This window comes from Balaenoptera musculus, chromosome 11 (genome assembly GCF_009873245.2).
Source record: "Balaenoptera musculus isolate JJ_BM4_2016_0621 chromosome 11, mBalMus1.pri.v3, whole genome shotgun sequence".
NCBI classification, from domain to species: Eukaryota; Metazoa; Chordata; class Mammalia; order Artiodactyla; family Balaenopteridae; genus Balaenoptera; species Balaenoptera musculus.
Window position 1 is genome coordinate 2,198,227 of NC_045795.1, and position 16,513 is coordinate 2,214,739.

The following is a 16,513-nucleotide window of genomic DNA, read 5'->3' on the forward strand; positions in this document are numbered from 1 at the left end:
CGGCAGCTTGTGGGTGGCAGAGGGTGATGTGACCAGCGGCTCCCGTGGGTCTGGGCCCACTCTCCCACCTCTTTCACTGTCTCAGTGACGTTACGTGGAATGCCACGCAGAGGACACACTCTGTAAGCAGCTGGATGGTGGCGCTCTCTGAGGCCCTGCGGACAGGAGGGCAAACCTGTACCTGGAATGTGGCCCCCATCAGAACAAATCGCTGGCGCCTCTGGGTGGAAGGAGCCCGTCACCACCACCCTGCTCCCACCCTTGGGGAGCAGCGCCAGAGAAGGGCTGGGGCCTGGGTCTCCCGGCCAGTAGGACATCTGGTGGCAGCAGTTGCAGGATCGACTTTGGGAAGTGGGATTCCGTGCTGCTGGCTCTTGCAGAACCTCCATCTCTGCTACCGTGGCTATTTTGTTCTTGGCCCTTTGTGCCAGCCCTGGGTGGTGGCAGACAGGGCCGACCAACATCAAGTGATGGAGTCATTTTGTCAGTTGATAAATTTGTCGCCTGTGGTGCACGTTCTCTGCTGGGTGATAGCACGTGACGCAGTGATCGCCACACTTCCGGGACAGTCCATCCACACGCCTCTTCCCCAGACTTCCCTGTCCTCCATCTTCCAGTCTTTCTTCCTCCAGGTCCTTGACCAGCCCAGCCAGGTCACTGGCCGTTGCCCATGAGTCTGTGTATACTCTAACCTTGGGCTACTGCTCTGTTGACACACAGTAGATGACCAGGTGCGCTGCCAGAGAGAATCTGCAATGCAACTGCCATCCATTTGTAGCCTGCATTGACCCATCCAAAAACCAACCTCAGGCTTTTTACCCCATTCTTCAGCTATTTTTATGGGATCCTGCATACAGCCATAAGTGTGAGCTGAGGACGACAGGGCATTGGTGAAACAGAGGTGACAGTGATGTAATGCATCAGTGTGATATTATGTGGAATGTCTATAGACAGTGTAGAGCTCTTCAGACTACATTTTGTCAGGGGGTGGAGAGCTAACACAGCCTTGGGCTATGAGTACTGTTCATATAAACGAATATTGTCATCCATCCATGTCAATGCAAACTGTTTCTGCTCCTCTTCTCTGATCGGAAGAGAAAATGCATTTCCCAAATCCTGGTCCACCTACCATGTACCTGAAGACTTATTATTCTGCTCTGGCAAAGATACCACAGCTGCTGAGGCAGCTGCAATTGGGACTGCTTCTTGGTTGAGTTTATGGTGGTCTATCGCTGTCTTCCAGCCTCAGCTGGTGAAGTAGAGAGGGAGGAGGACCACCGCCACTGCATCCTTTGGATCCACAATGCTCCATCCTCCTCTGGATGCAGTACTGCTTGGCTGAGGTGGGCCAGTATCACAGGCTCCCCCGTGGCGTTCTCCACTATGGTAGCTCCTACCCCAGGCCAAGGACCCAGTATGGGGGCGTGCCAACTTCCAAGTGCGTCCACCCCAATTACATGTTCAGGGACCAGGCGAATGGCCCCAGATGGGTCTGCAGACCCGGTGGACCCTTGGACAGCACTCTGTTTATCGTCTGGTTCCTGTAGGCCCCCGCACTAGCAGGAGGGCAGTGATGGCACTTCTGGTCCTCAGATCTCAGCGCCAGCTCTGACCCTTGAAATGCCTGGGTGTCCCTCTTTCCCGAATGTACCGTTACCTGAGTAAATGGCCACTGGTCCCTTTGGGGAAGGGCTGGGGGTCACAGTATGTTGCAGGGGACCTGGTCACCTCTTCAGTTATTTGGTTCCCAGAGACGGAGCAAGGGACCACGAGATCAGGGTGACTGCTGATCATCCGCCCTCAATGTTTTGTGATGGTGTAGGGTGACTACTAGCCTTGTATCACCCGCACCTTATACCCTTAGCTGACTCCGTGGGCACCGTGGAGCGAAGAGGGCCCATCACAGCTGTCCTGCATTGGGCCAAAACGGCCTGGCCTTTACACAGCTGCCTCTGCCAGTCACTGGGTGTGGGCTGCCCTGGGGAGGGCGTGCAGACACTGCAGGAGGCCCCAGTGGGAGGCTCTCTGCTAATGGCGTTGCCAGCAGCTGGGACAACCCGTCCTTTCTGGAAGGGGTCTGGGTGGCACATCTCAGAGTCGTTGGAGAAGCCAGTGTGGTTGATGGAGTGGGTTCCTGAGGCCGTGGAGGAGGACAGGGTCAGAGCACAGGGGGAGAGACCAACCTGGGACGAGGGGAGGGGCATCTCCTGCTTAATGAGGGGGAGAAGGAGGTAGGAATGGGGTCACATGAAGGTAAGGGTTTGAGAGGAGGGACAAGGAGTTGGGGAAATCGAGCCCGATGACCTCTGTTTTCTTTGTAAACTCAGAAGCTGGGTCATCTGCTGAATATGGGCTTGGGTAGCATTAGGACTTGAGGAGAGAAGTCCTCAAGGTAAATGAGAGGGTGCAATCTGGGGACCACAGGACAGTGCGTTGAGGGGCAGCTGAGGATGGGGGGCCTGGAGGTTGTGAGCCCTGCCCGCTGGGTCATGTGGCTTCCGCAGCGGTTACCTGAGCCCACCGGTGGGGCAGAGCACGCTCCTGCTTGTGGGGGGGTGAACAGGAGGCAACAGGGTGTTAGCTTGTTGCCTTAGTTTCCCCAGACAGCTCTTCAAGACTCTTTAGAGAGAAACTCTCTGTTTTAAAAATGGTGTTTGTCTTCTAAGGGGACAAAGCATTAGAGGGTATTAGAGTTGATGTGTGGGTGACATCACCTGCTCCGTCAGTCCAGTTCATCGATTTATTCTTTTATGGATCATTCTTTTGGTGTTTTATTGTGAAATCTTTGTCTGATTAAAGGTCACAAAGGTTTTCTCCTATGTTTTCTTCTGGAAGTTTTACAGTTTTAGGTTTCATGTTTAGGTCTCTGAACCAGTATGAGTTCACTCTTGCGTATGGTGTGAAGTGTAAACTGAGGTTCATTAATAATTAAGGAAATGCAAATGAAAATCACGTTGAAATACTCCTTAGAATGGCTAAAATGAAAAAGACTGACCACACCAAGCAGCTGATACAGTCCTGGCTGTTTGATGAGGATGTGGAGGACCCAGAACTCATACTCTGCTGATGGGAACATACAAGGGTACAGTCACTGTGGAAACAGCTTGTCAGGTTCTTAAAAAGTTACACATGGTACAACCATTCTACTCCTAGGTCTTTAACTACAAGAAATGAAAGCATATGTTCATAGAGACTTGTACACACGTGTTCATGGCAGCTTGACTGCAATATCCCCAAACTGAAAACAGCCCAAATAGGCATCACCACCTGAGGGATAAACAAGCAGTGGTGCGTCCACCCAGCAGAACGCAAAGGAAGGAACGACTGACACATGCAACAACCTGGATGAATATCAAAATAACTGTGATGAGTGAAAAGGCAGATCAAAAATTATACCTAGTGTACAGTCTATTTACATAAAACTCTAGAAAATGCAAACTAGTGACCAAGTACAGCACAGTGTTTGGGGGAGGCAGGAGGGGTTACAAAGGGCTTGAGGAAGCCTCTGGGGGTGATGGACATGTACATTCTCTTCATTGTGGGGATGGTTTCATGAGTTACACACGTGTCACAACTTCAATTCGTATACTTTAAATAGTGCAGTTATTGTAGGTTAATTATACCTTAATAAAGCTGTTAGAAACTATTGACCAGAAAATCAAGTACATAATTGAATCATTGATAATTAGTGAAGGGAACAAACTTTTAACAATACTCTTAAATGTCAATTTAGTCAACTTAGATCTATTAGAGATTTAAAAAGCACAACTCTGATAGTTCTGACATAAAACCCAACAGTCAGTTGTAACAGAATCTGACAAAAATGGGCGCTGTGTGCGTTTACCACAAACACTCTCTCCCAACACACTGAAGCCTTCCTATGTCAACTCCGAGTGTCCCAGAGTGACTACAAGTCAAGGTCCCCAGCAGGGATGACAGTGGCCCTCTTTCACCTGCTTCCCACGCCTCTGAGAGGCACCCGTTCTTACTTCCACTTTGCAGATGGGGAGACTGAGTCTCAGGGGTTGAACGGTTAGCCAAGGCCCACGCTTGTACAGGACATCAGCTCGGGGGGTCTGGGTCCGAAGGCGTGCCAACCCATCCCCCTAACTCAGTCCATGCAATTTTCCTTTCTAGAGCTTTTCCCATATCGCTGCCATCCTCACGGCTAGCTGCATTCAAGGCTTCCTGCTGTTACGGGGCTGCTGGGAGCAGGAGGATTTTGGAAAATCTAACGGAGCACAAGGGACGGAGGAGGCTGCTTTGAGTGCTTGCGGCACCGACTGAACAGCGCTGCCCTCTGCTGGGCGGCGCGTCTCCACCAGGTAAGACGCTCCCACAAGTGTACACTGCTGTCCGCAAGGACGCCGGCCCGCCCCCGGCCCGCCTCCGCCCACTCCCGGGACCCGCCCCGCCCCGCCCACTCCGGGACCCGCCCACTCCCGGGACCCGTCCCTCCGGCGTCCCACCTGGGCCCCGTCCTTCCCCGGAAAGCCCCGCCCACACCGGGATCCGCCCCGCCCACTCCCGAGCCCCCGCCCCAGGCCCCGCCCCCCCTCGGGATCGAAAACGAAGGCGCGCTCGACCTCTCGGCGCTCGCCTGCTCGGGTCTGGCGGCGGCGGCGAGGCTAGACCGGGTCCGGCGCGTGCGGCGGGGCCTCCGGGCGGCATGGAGGGGCCGGGGGCTGCTGCGCGGGGGAACGTCTCCCTGCACAACTTCAGCGCGAGGCTGTGGGAGCAGCTCGTCCACTTCCACGTCATGCGGCTGACGGACTCGCTCTTCCTGTGGGTGGGGGCCACGCCGCACCTGCGCAACCTCTCCGTGGCCATGTGCACCCGCTACGTGAGTGCGGCGGGAGGGCCGTGGGTGGGGAGAGGGGCCGGGGGGGAGGGAAGGGGCAGGCGGGGAGGGGGAGGAGGGGGCTAGGGATGCGGGGGAGGGATGGGGTCCCAGAGGCCGGGCCGGGGGGGGGCCGGACGGTGACCGAGGGCCTCAGGCGCGCGCCCCGTGCCCACCAGGGGCCCGCCGGGGAGACCGCGGATTCGGTGGCCCCCAGGGCTGTCCCGGGCCGGGGAGGGGCGCTTGGGGCTCCCCGGGACCGGGGTCGGGGAGGGCTGCGCTACCCACCCGGGGAGAGCTGCGTCCCGCCGCTCGGCTGGTCCTCCTTCTCCATCTCTGGTTGGAGTGTCAGGGCTCCCTCGTGGGACCTCTGCTGTCCGCTCACACTCGCCCTGGGGGGTGGTATCTGCCCCTGTTTTTCTTGCCGGCTCCGTGTTGACCACATTTATTTACATTTCCGGCCCAGACCTCTTTCCCGCCCTTCCCCTCCCCTCCCGTGTCTCGCTGGCGAGTGTAATAGGCATCTCTCACTCGGCGTTCCAGGCTCCGCCCCTGCTCCTCCGGCAGCCAGCCCCTCTCTGTTACAGCAGCTCCGTCCCAACCTTGGGGTCATCTTTGGATCCCCCCTCCCACGCTCCACGCGCCCAGTGTCAGTGAAGCAGTAGGCACTGCCGTCAGCAGACCCTGCAGAATCCAGCCTCTTCTCACCTGCTGCCTGGGCCAAGCCTGCATCCCTCCCCGCGGCTGAGGCCCCCTTTGCCACGTTATAGGTTTCTCAGAGCTGCTGTTGCAAAGTGCCACAGACTGGGTGGCTGAAAACAACGGAGGCTGATTCCCTCCCAGATCTGGAGGCCAGAAGCCTGAATCAAGGTGTCAGCAGGGCTGGTTCCTCCTGGAGGCTCTGGGGGAGAAGTCGTCCCCTGTGTCTGGGCTTCTGGTGCTGCTGGCACCTTGGTGCTCCTTGCTGGCAGCCTGGTCACCCCCAGTCCTGCCGCCAGTGTCACAGGCCTTCTCCTCTGTGTGCCTCTGTCTTTTCCTTTCTTCTGAAGACACCAGTCCTACTAGATGAAGGGTCCTTCTCACCTTAAGTTACATCTCAATTACACCTGCAAAGGCCCTATTTCCAAATAAAGTCACCCGCACAGGTGCCAGGGGTTAGGACCTGGACGTACCTTTTGGAGGTCGTGGTTCAGCCTTCGGCGCTGCCTTATGGCCAGTTCTCCATGGGCTGCAGTCAGTATCGTCATTCCTCTGCTCAGACCTTCCGAAAGTCCAGAGCCTGCGCTGACCTCCAGGCCCTGTCAGCTGCTGGGGCGCCCCCGCCCCTCTGGGCTGCTCCAGCCCTTCACTGGGCAGGCCTGCCTGCTGCCAGGAGAGGCTGCAGAACTAGGACCACACAGGCCCACTGCAGGGGGAGGCCAGCCTGGGACAGGAAGGGGGTCGTGGGACCCTGGGTGCTCAGGTGATCCAGGAGCGTTGGGCCTTGCAGGTGGGGCAGCACTACCCTTTGTTTTCCTTGCAGGACCCCATCCCAGTGTCCACTGCCCTCCTTGGGGACATGTCCGACACGACGTCCACCGGCCTCGCCCAGCGCTTAGGTAGGTCCTGCAGCTTAGCTGCCCGAGTGCCTGGGGGGGGGACCTCGTTGTTCAGCGGAGCCGGGAGGCGAGTCACGGAGGAGGAAGGCTCTGTCTGGGAGGCGGACCCCCGGTCTCTGCGGGAAGGAAGGCCTCGTACACTGGGCTCCTCGAGAGCTGACCTGGTACCAGCGCCGCTCGGGGCTTGTGCTCCCCACGGGCTCCCGTGTCGCCCTGGCTGCCGTCCAGGCCGACCGGTGACAGGTGATTTGCTGCTCCTCGTGGGAGGAGAGGGCGAGTGATGCCCACAGTGCCTAGTGGGCAGCGGCCCCAGGTAGCCTCCGGGGGTTCGGTGGGGCCCCGCGGAGCAGGAGGGACTGCCCTTCGCCGCAGGTGATGTCGCTTAGAGCTCACCCTCGGCCTGGCCTGAGGGTGGCGTGAAAGGGCGTCAAGCAGGGCCCCGAGGTTGAGGGCTCCAGCCCCTCTGCACCCCAAACACGCATCCTGCAGATGCCCAGGTGGTTCAGGTAAGGATGCCCCCAGCTCGTACCTATGACTGCCGGGTGGTCCCAGGCGCCCGGGGACTTTGACCGGCAGGGCAGCCTTGTCCCCTGTCTGGCCTTCGTGTTCACAGTGTCCCAGCCACGTGCGGAGCCCCGGGTCCCGGCTGGGGTGTGGCGATGAGGCCCGGGCCCTGATTTTGAGGAGCTTATTTTGTAGTTGTGTTGACAGCCCTGTTAGCCTGATTTCGGGGGAGTGGGGATGTGTGTGTCAGTCGCTCCGGGACGCACGCGTGTGGACAGCGCGGCCACGTGGTGGAGGCACCGCCAGTGCGTCGAGGGCCGGGGCTGTCACAGGTGGCCCACAGGTCGCACGAGATGCGGCAGAGACCTGGCGGCTGCGTCTCGGGGACGTCCACTGCGCTTGTCCTTTAGCCTGAAGCTAGAGCAGCCTGGCTAGTAAGTTATTTTGGTAACTTTTTATGAGGAAGCAATTTACAATTTACAGAACAGCCACAGGACAGATATAAAGGATTCCTGCCTAGCCTTTGCCCGGACTCCCAGGCGCTATCATTCCTGCTCTACGTTCGAGCTGCTAGTTTTTTGTGAACCACGTGAGAGCAGGTGGAAGGCCTGATGCCCCTTTGCTTCACTGCGTATTTGCCAGCGTTTCGGGGTGACGCACCCCCAGCAGGCAGGCCCCGTGTGCCGGGCCTGGTGGAGGAGGGAGGGAGGCTGCTGGTTTGTGGAGCTGGGACCAGTGGGTCTCCCCAGTGTGGAGAGTCCGGGAGAGGAGGGCGGCGGGAGCTCGTTTGATGAGCCACGAATCAGCTGGTTATTCCAGTGAAGTGAGATGGGCTCGCGGTGTCCTTGAGATGAGGCCTGGAAGCAGTTTGTGTGCGAAAACTAGGGTTCTTTTTCTTTTTTGGGGCATTTTGTGCAAATGTTGGGGCTGTTTTTAACATTCTTTCACGTGGCTTACATCGATTTATAATCTGCATAATTTGAAACAACACAGACCAAAAAATACATTCTTTCTAACTTAACTAAAGTCAGACGTTAATGGAGGATCCCACCTGCCTGTATCGGCAAACCCTGCAGCCCTCGGCCACCGCCCAGCAGGGACGGGCACACGTGGTGAGATGCCAGCACCCCAGGGGGACAGGCGACGCGTGTGCTGAGGCCACAGGGGACCGTTCCGCAGGGAGGTCACCTGCAGTTGAAAATGCGTTATTAACCGCCGTTGGTTGTCTGGAGGGTGCTGAGAAGAGACAGGTGCCCCGAGACAGTGTCTTGTGTGGAAGAGGTGAACGGCCTGGGGGCGCTGGGGGCTTCGGTGTGGACGGGGACCCCTTGCCCTGTGTGGCTCTGGGGGGCGGGTGGGGGGGGCTGCCAGGTGGCCCATGCAGGCGGGATGGTTCTTGGCTCGCGGAGGGGCTGGAATCAGTGGCCCCCGGGGCCGGCGACTTTCCTGCCGCTGAATGCGCGCAGGCCGAGCGGCTGGGGCTCGACTGCCCCGCTCTCCCCCGTCCCCACCTCTTTGCCTTTGCCAATGGGACTGACGTAGCCCCTGACTTCGGTGGGGGGAGGAGGGGCTTGCACCCGCCCCCTGTGGGGTGGGGCCCAGGGAGGAGCTATTTCACCGGAAGAGGAAGAGGGGACGGGTGCTGGTGCCGGTGCCGCCTGGCTCGTCCTCGGGACCTGTCCTGCCTTCAGGTTATGGGTGTGCAAGCGCGCGTGCTCTTGGCGGTTGGAGCAGCTCACGTCAGCCGTGAACGGTGCCGTAGAAAGGAACTAAAACGCGTCTCTCGCATCGCGTTGCGCAATCGTACGTGTGCGCCTGCACGTGCGTATGTGTAGGAACGCCGCCTCCCCTCTGTGGGCGGGGGGAGTTGCCGGAGGGGGCGGTGCTGAAGTATAGACAGATTTTTTGGGTCGTGCCCCGCTGCTCGCGGGATCTTAGTTCCCCGTCCGGGGATTGAGCCCAGGCCCTCGGCGGTGGAGGCGTGGAGTCCTAACCACTGGACCGCCAGGGAAGTCCCAGGACCTTAGTGTTTTAAATACTTGCACATTATCTGCGCTTTTTAAAAAGCAGCACAACCAGCCAGCCCCGTGTGCAGAGCGGTGGGTCTCAGACGGTGGAGTCCGAGAACAGACTCGGTGGGTCTGGGCGGGGCCGAGGGTCTGCATCTCTCACGCGGTCCCGGCGCCGTGGCCATGGGGACCGGGCCTTCAGAACCGCTGTTCGGTGCCTGTAGTCTGGTCTGCAGCAGCTGCCCGTGACGCCGCAGGTGTCAGAGCTCGCTTCTCTCCCTGGAAGCCCGCCTTCCTCTTCCAGGTCTTTCCCCGCAGTGGGTCGCACGCGTCCGTGTGCTTTCTCTCGTTTCAGCCAGGAAGACCAGCAAACAGGTGTTTGTCAGCTATAACCTTCCAAACACCGACAGCAGCTTCACGTTGCTGGTAGAAAACAGGATCAAGGAGGAAATGGAGGCCTTTCCCGAGAAGTTCTAGCCGAGGCAGCAGCAAGGACGCGGACGCGCGTGCCCGGACGGACGTCTGAATAAACGCGTGGGGTCTCGCCAGCCGTCAGCAGGGTCACGCGTGACGTTTGTTTCTAAAGGGTCGGTCTTCCCGCCGTCACTGGAGTTGGGCCCCAGGGCTGTACCTGCAGGAGGAGGCAGGCGAAGGGCAGGGAAGGTTCCTCGCGGTCCTGGGGGGACGGGTTCGGGGCCGTTGTGGGATGGAGGGGCTGCTTTCCATCCCCGGAGGGGAAATCAGTCACGACTCCGTCAGCCCCGAGGCCCGAGGTCTGTGAGGTCCTTATGTCGTGTGTCCCCGCGTCCCGCTGCTCCCCGAGTCTCACTTCTCTGGGCCCCATTTCCTCACTTGTGAAGTGGGACGGTCTCACCTGGCTGGGTTATTGCTGGAAATGCTTCGCAAACCCCGGTGCTGTGGCCCCTAGGACCTGGGTCACGGTTTTACCCTCTTTGTTGAACGGATCCGAGCGTGTCAGCCCCTCCCTGGGCTTCCTGCTACCCTGTCTGTCCTTCCGTCCCCTCTTTCCTCCAGGTCCCAGGCCCCTGCTGCGTCGTCTTAATCCTTGGCCTTTTCCTGCCGCTTCAGGTGGAGGAGTCCAGTCTTTCTGGAACGTGTGCTCCTTTCCAGAAGCCGGTGTTTCTCAGGTCAGTGGCTCTTGACTTGACTTCCGGTCGAATTGCTGGCGGAGCTTTTACAGGTTCCCCTCCGCAGACTCAGGCGGCCGGAGGCCCAGGTTTTGTGGGGTTGGAAAGCCCCCCACGTGCTTCTCGGTGCAGGCAAGGCCGAGGACTACAGGCAAAGGACTCTCTGAGCTTTGGGGTCCACGTGGACCCCTTCTGTCATGAGAGGTGGACGGTTTCGGGCCCTGTGACACGGTTCACGCGATGGGTGGCAAGTCCCGTGTCGAGCCCGTGCAGGCAGCCAGAGCGGTGACACTTTGGCCGGGACGGAAAGGCCTTTCTGGGGACCAGGTCTGGGGCTCAGGACGCTAACCTGCAAGGCCCTGGCCGGTCGTGGTTTGGAAGCACAGCGGGTACCTTTCTAGGAAGAGCAAGTAACGCAAAATCAGGGCTATGGAGAGGAGAGTTTGGTATAAATACTTTATTAAAGAAATATTGCTTTCTTGTTAAAAAATACTACATTAAAGAGAGCTCTGGGTTCTCAGTCTCTCCTGACCGAATCACAGTGTCAGAATCGTTTCCTGTCTAGGAACCTTCAGGCCACGGATTAGATTAGCAGGACATCCACACACAAGAGAAAAGAACTCTGAAATCTGCTGTTGCCCCCCATTTCTCGGGGTCTACGAACGGCAGTTGGATGTTTCCTCTGCCTCTGCCCGCCTTTACGACGGGGAATCTGCAGGCAGAGAAGCCACCCGCGGTCCCCCGGGGGCAGAGCCGAGGCTGGGTTTACACAGGTGCTGAAGTAGGGACATAGCGAGACCTGAATCAACAGTTTATTACTCGTAGCCAGTGGTCATGAAGTGCCCTTCACTGGATACCGTCAGATGAGGTAGGGAAGACATTCCAGAGGAAGTTTGTTAATGGGGCAACATTTTTATTTCTGTACGTTTACATACAAATCTCCCCCCGGGGTACAACAGCTGTGACGTCATGCAGACAGGACCGTGGGAGGGCAGGGCAGGACTGGGAGCGGGTTTGTGCCGGGAGCGGGTTTGTGCTGGGAGTGGGCACCTCCAGGCGTCCCGTCCATCCGCGGGCCGCACGGTTCTCACGCTGAGACCTCCGGCCCGGGGCTGCTGGGCCACCAGGGCACCCCCAGCGGCACGCAGGCTGCACCGCGTCCCCAGCACCCCGCGGCCCAGGGGCTTGTCCTTCGGCGGCACCTCGGCCGCCCTTGTGCGGCGCCAGGAAGTGCTATTTGCGGGCAGTACTTCCTCTGGGCGGTTTCCTTCTCCTGCTGTTCTGCGGCCGGGCCAGCTTGCCAGCCCCCTGCCCCTAGTCGCAAGTGGTCACACAGTCTTTCAGAAAACGCAACATTTAAAACGTTTACTCTGTGTCTTGGGTGCTAGTAGGCAGGGTATCGGATGCGTTGTTACCGACTTCCAGACAGGAACCGAAGGCAGGAGGGTCATGTTTTGCCCGACTCGCTGGAAGGGGGTCCCGGCTCCCGGCTGGCTGGGACGGGGGGTGCGGCGTGATGCCGGAGGACGAGCTGGACCTTCCCGGGCGGCGGGCTGGGGGAGCCGGGCGGCGGACGTGCAGTGGCAGGCGCCTGAGAAGCGTCTCTCTACTCAGCACGGAGGGACCTGGGCCGAGGGGTCCACGCGTGACCACGGGGGTCTCACGGAGCAAGGCAGGACCGGCCCCGGCTGGGCTTGGGGCTGCCTCGCCCACGTGGTGTGGGGTCTCACGGGGCTCAGCCCACAGGAAGCTTTTCTGCTTTGGCCACACTCACAGCTGTCCCTCAGGGGACCAGCCTGACCCGGGGGCGCGGGGGAGCCGGGAACCTCCCCTCCTTCACACCTGCCGCGACATCCCCTCCCTCACACCTGCCGGACTTTGGTCCCGGGAGCCCCGCCCTCGCAGCCAGCTTCTCTCCTAGTCCACGAGCTGGCCTGACCGCTGCGGACACGGTGCTGGGCTCCGTGGGACCAGCGTCTACTGTTGTCACTTAAGATGCACCTCTGAACAGGGGTCTGGGAGTGCTGTGCCCACCTTCCTGGAGGTGCCGGCCGCCCCCTGCGGCTTGAGCACGACCCCTAAAGGTCTACACGGCCAGCGGGAGGGCACGCACGGCCGGGGGGTCCGGCGAGCAGCCTGGTTGCACGGTGCCCTGGCGCTGGGGTGGTGGGTGCAGACACACCTGGCAGGTGTGGCCCAGGGACCCCACTGGCCCCACGCCGCACGTCCCGCCCTGGACCGGGGGCCCTGCGGCCGGCACTCTGAGAGAGGCTGAGGTACTTCCCAGGTTTGGCACTCGAGCTGCACAGGTGTGAAGAAAGGCCTTGTAGATTAAGGTGAATGCGGACGGACGCTGAAACACAGGACAGACGTGACTCAAGACACCAGGCAGGGCCCCGAGCAGCTGGGCTGGGGCTCCTGGCTCCGTGCGGTTCAGTTGCTGGCGCCACGCAGGCCTGCGTGTCTGCTCGCCTCCTCACGACGTTCTCACCGAGCCGGCGGCGCCTCCCCGTGGCCGCCAGCTTGTAGGGGCGCCGTGGGGGGTGGTAGGACAGACTGGAGGGGACGGGAGGCGAGCGGGGACGCCTGGGCCTCGGGGTCCGAGCCGCCGTGGGCTGGGAGTCCCCTCGCTGCTTCCCACGGACCCGGGGCCACGCCTTCCCTGGAAGAAGAGCCCACGGCAGAGGCACCGTGGGGAGGTGGACCCTTCCAGGAAGAACCCAGGCTGTCCCGGCGCTGCCACAAGGCAGTGCCCGCCTGGCCAGCGAGGGCTGTTTCTCAGCATCGCCCGCGTTTCCTGTGAAACGGCTCCAGACAGGTGCAGAGAGCCTGACCTGGAAAGGCAGGGAGACGAAGTGAGGAACACGACGAAAACCCTCGGACACCGGGGACGGGGTGGGGCTCGAGCCTTGGTGAGTTATTGCTTCTCTCAGTTGGTCTTGATGCTCTCGGAGGCTGCGGTCAGCCGGGCTCCCCAGTGAGGGGCCCGCTCCTCGCCCCAGGCCCAGCTCCGTGCTGATGGAAGCAGAGGGCACGGGGCCATCCCCCGCAGGCTCTGGGGTCTCCGCCGGCGGCCAGCGGAGCCAAGGCCTCCAAGCTGGTGATTTCTGCGCGGTGTGTGCTCGGGACGCGGCCGACGGGCCGTATTTGCGGGAGCACCCCTCCCTCCTGGGGGGCTGCCTTAGTTGCCTGTTTAGTTATTTTCCTATTGGTTTTAGTTGAGGAAGTAGCCGTGTGTTCAAGTCGTGCTGGCAGAAAAGCTGACTGCAGGAGGGGACTTTTCTGCTGGAGCTGAACCGGGAGGAGGGGTGATACAGTAACTTGTCTCCGACTCGTTGCGTCTGCTGCTCGGGAGCTGAGCTGGGCAGACCTGCTTGGAAGACCGGGGCAATGCCACCACTGATTAGGGTTTCTGGTGAAATGGTTAAGCTTTTCCCCCAAAGAGCTTCCAGCATCAAGTATAAAAGGCTGATCTTGCAGGAAAGACTAAGCTGGTTTTAATGATACTGTGAGCTGCTTTCCCCCAGCACATGGAGTAGAAGCTCTTTCTTACCTTACAGAAAAAACCTTTAGAAACCATACAGACTCTAGCAAAACCCTAACCATTGACACTTCAGTCTGAATAAAGCGCAGCTGTGGGAGTGCTCCAGACGGTGGCTGGTCGGTCTCTGCGCGCGGCCTCGGGGACAGCTGGCTCTGAGGGCGCAGCCGACCTCCCGGGGAGCCTGGGCTGCGCGGTCCTTACAGCGTGTCCTCGGCCACCGCGTCCCTCTTCCCGAGGAGGTGGCTCCATTTCGAGATCCGTGAAGGGAAGGGAATAAAGTGCTTCTTGTAAAAATGACCAAAATAAATACAAACGTTTAATGGCAGAGAGGAAAGTCTTCGAAGGGTCGTTTGCAAAGTCCGCTTCCTCAGACATGGGCTCCTCGGGGGTCCCCACGCCGGCCTCAGCAGAGTGGGCCCGCCCGTGGCCACGCTCAGCCCGGTCCGCCCCCAGGGCCCCGCTACATGGGCCGCCCGCCGTTGGCCGTGGTGCCGTCCGGCAGCCCGTCGCCCGCGGCGGCCGCGTCGTGCAGCCCCGAGTAGTCCTTGAGCTCGGCGTTGGTGAGCAGGAGCGGCTGCTCCCCTCGCCTGGGCGGCAGCAGGGGCTGGCGCGTGTAGTGCTCGCCGTCGGGGATGCTTTCGGGCAGGTTCTGGTCCCGGCTCTCGGGAAGCAGCAGGAGGCAGATGATGCAGATGAGCGTGCAGCAGGCGAAGATGATGTGGTGCAGGAAGTAGCCCTTCTGGTTGTGCAGCTCGATGATGGGCGCCGTCAGCATGCCGAAGCCCGCACTGGCCAGCACCAGCCCCAGGCCGCCGCACCTGCGGGGAGCGCACAGGTCGGCAGCGGGTCGGACCCACAGGCACGGGGCCCCAGCACCAGCGCACGGCCGGCTCCCCCCCAACCCCCTTCACCTCCTGCATCTGCTGCCACCGCTATTCAGTGAACGCTTTCCTCGCCAGCCCAAAACTTCTTACTTCATTTAGTTTGAAAGGTGACTGTAATAAATACCACCGTAAGGGGACAACCGGCCTCACTCGCCGTGAATAACATAACATTTTGTTTCTCAACCCTGTATCAATTTACGCTGTTTTTCCGAGGCTCGCTCTTCATTTAGAAGCGGGGAGGGCGGCCGGGGGTTAAAGAAGGCATTAAGGACACATCGACAGGAGAGCTGCCGAGGTGGTGGAGCCGAAAGACCCCCCCCACAGCTCGCCTCTCCCCATGGGCACGCCGGGCTCACAGTTGCGCACAGAGCAACCATTGATGAAAAGGACCAGAGCCTGCCAGAAAAGACCTACAACTGAAGACATAAAGCAGGAGCCACGATGAGACGGGCAGGAGGAGCAGACGTGCGAGATGATCAAGGCTCATGACCCCCACCGGGTGGGCGACCCACACGCTGGAGAGCGATTACATCGCGGAGGTTCTCCCACGGGAGACAGTTCTGAGCCGCACGTCGGGCTCTCTAGCCTGCGGGTCCTGTACCAGGAAAACGGGCCCCCAGGGCGTGTGGCTTTGAAGGCCGGGGATGGGGGGCTTTCAGGGGTCCCAGAGGACTGGGGGAAACAGAGACTCCACTGTTACAGGGAGTACACAAAATCCCACATGCACTGGGACCAAGGGCAGAGCAGTAACTTGATACGAGCCTGGGCCAAACATACCTGCTGGACTTGGAGAGTCTCTCGGACAGGCAAGGGGGCAGCTGCAGCTCACCCTGGGGACATAGATGCTGGTGGCAGACATACTTGGGAGCTTTCTACCACGGGGACGCTGGTGCTGGCGACCACCGTCTTGGCTCATGAGCTCCAAGACCTGGTACCACCCAACCGCTTGTAGGTGCCAGTGCTGGGACGCCTTGAGCCAACCAGCAGGGTGGGAACACAGCCCCACCCCTCGGCGGACAGGCTGCTTAGAGACTTCCTAAGCACACAGCCACCTCTGGACACGGCCCTGCCCACCAGAGGGCCAAGATTCAGCTCCACCCACCAGCTGACAGGCGCCGGCCTCTGCTGCTAGGAAGCCTGCACGAGCCTCTAGACCAGTCTCACCCACCACAATCTTCTGGGGCAGAAACCGGAAGCAAGAAAACCACAATCCTGTAGCTTGCAGACCTCGGCTGCTCACAGCAGGCCAACGCAAGCTTCTGGACACCTCAGACCCCATACCCAACTGTGTTAGGAACTGGCCCCAGCCACCGGCGATCCTACACCAGCTCTGAGATCCCTGGGCCCTGCAGCCAGACTCCAGGACCCAGCTCTGCCTGCCAGCAGTCTGGCACTAACCCCAGGACCTGGCTTCACCCACCAGTAGGGGGTCAACAGCTCCAGAGTCGCCTGGACCCTGACTTCACCCATCAGTGACCCAGCACTAGCCCCAGGGCCCCCGGGGATCCTGCAGTCAGCCGCCTCCTGACCAGGCCCCACCAACCAGTGGCCTCCACACAAGGCAGAGCTTGGCAGTCAACCAGACCGGGTGCCCACTAAGCCCACCAGACCACCCACATAGTCAGCCCTCCAAAACAGAAGGAACCACGCAGCCCTCATGGGGGCACCCCTAGAGCGTACAGCTTGGGTGATGAGGGGGAGTGTGCTGCTGGGATGCATAAGATGTCTCCTACAGAGGGCCACTTCTCTGAGGTCGAGAAACGTAACCCACCACATACGTAATATACAAATAGCAACTCAGACAAGATGAGGTGGCAGAGGAACATGCTGCAGATGAAGGAACAAAATAAAACCCCAGGAGAACAACTAAGTGAAGTGGAGATAGTCTACCCAAGAAAGAGTCCAGAATAATGATCGTAAAGATGATCAAAGAACTCGGGAGAAGGATGGATGCACAGAGCGAGGAGTTAAAAGCTTTTAACAAAG

At 59.7% G+C, this 16,513-nt stretch overlaps 2 protein-coding genes across 7 annotated transcripts in view; one reads left to right on the forward strand and one right to left on the reverse strand.

The window, feature by feature from the left end:
- Positions 1-4,226: 4,226 nt before the first annotated feature.
- Positions 4,227-9,506, forward strand: PSMG4 (proteasome assembly chaperone 4). Of its 2 annotated transcripts, XM_036870644.1 has the most exons (3): positions 4,582-4,843; positions 6,363-6,438; positions 9,307-9,506. In XM_036870644.1, the coding sequence occupies exons 1-3, from the start codon at positions 4,670-4,672 to the stop codon at positions 9,426-9,428; spliced, it is 372 nt and encodes a 123-aa protein (XP_036726539.1). In that variant the 5' UTR covers positions 4,582-4,669; the 3' UTR covers positions 9,429-9,506. The 2 variants fall into 2 exon arrangements, with proteins under 2 accessions (XP_036726538.1, XP_036726539.1); XM_036870643.1 differs by lacking the exons at positions 6,363-6,438; positions 9,307-9,506 and adding an exon at positions 5,611-5,943 and having other exon boundaries at positions 4,227-4,843.
- Positions 9,507-11,335: 1,829 nt separating this feature from the next.
- Positions 11,336-16,513, reverse strand: part of SLC22A23 (solute carrier family 22 member 23) — a 153,245-nt gene continuing 148,067 nt past the window's right edge. For 4 of the 5 annotated variants that reach the window (XM_036870637.1, XM_036870635.1, XM_036870634.1 and 1 more), the window contains one exon: positions 11,336-14,461. In XM_036870637.1, the coding sequence (XP_036726532.1) occupies positions 14,104-14,461 (358 nt within the window). In that variant the 3' untranslated portion in view covers positions 11,336-14,103. The remainder of the gene's footprint in view (positions 14,462-16,513) is intronic. The other variant, XR_005022001.1, reaches the window with a different exon arrangement.

Bases quoted from the DNA above. Each gene is read 5' to 3' on its own strand.
- PSMG4 (XM_036870643.1), top strand. From the start codon at position 4,670: ATGGAGGGGCCGGGGGCTGCTGCGCGGGGGAACGTCTCCCTGCACAAC. The intron at 4,844-5,610 runs GTGAGTGCGGCG...GCCACGTTATAG, and splicing joins TGGCCATGTGCACCCGCTAC to GTTTCTCAGAGCTGCTGTTG.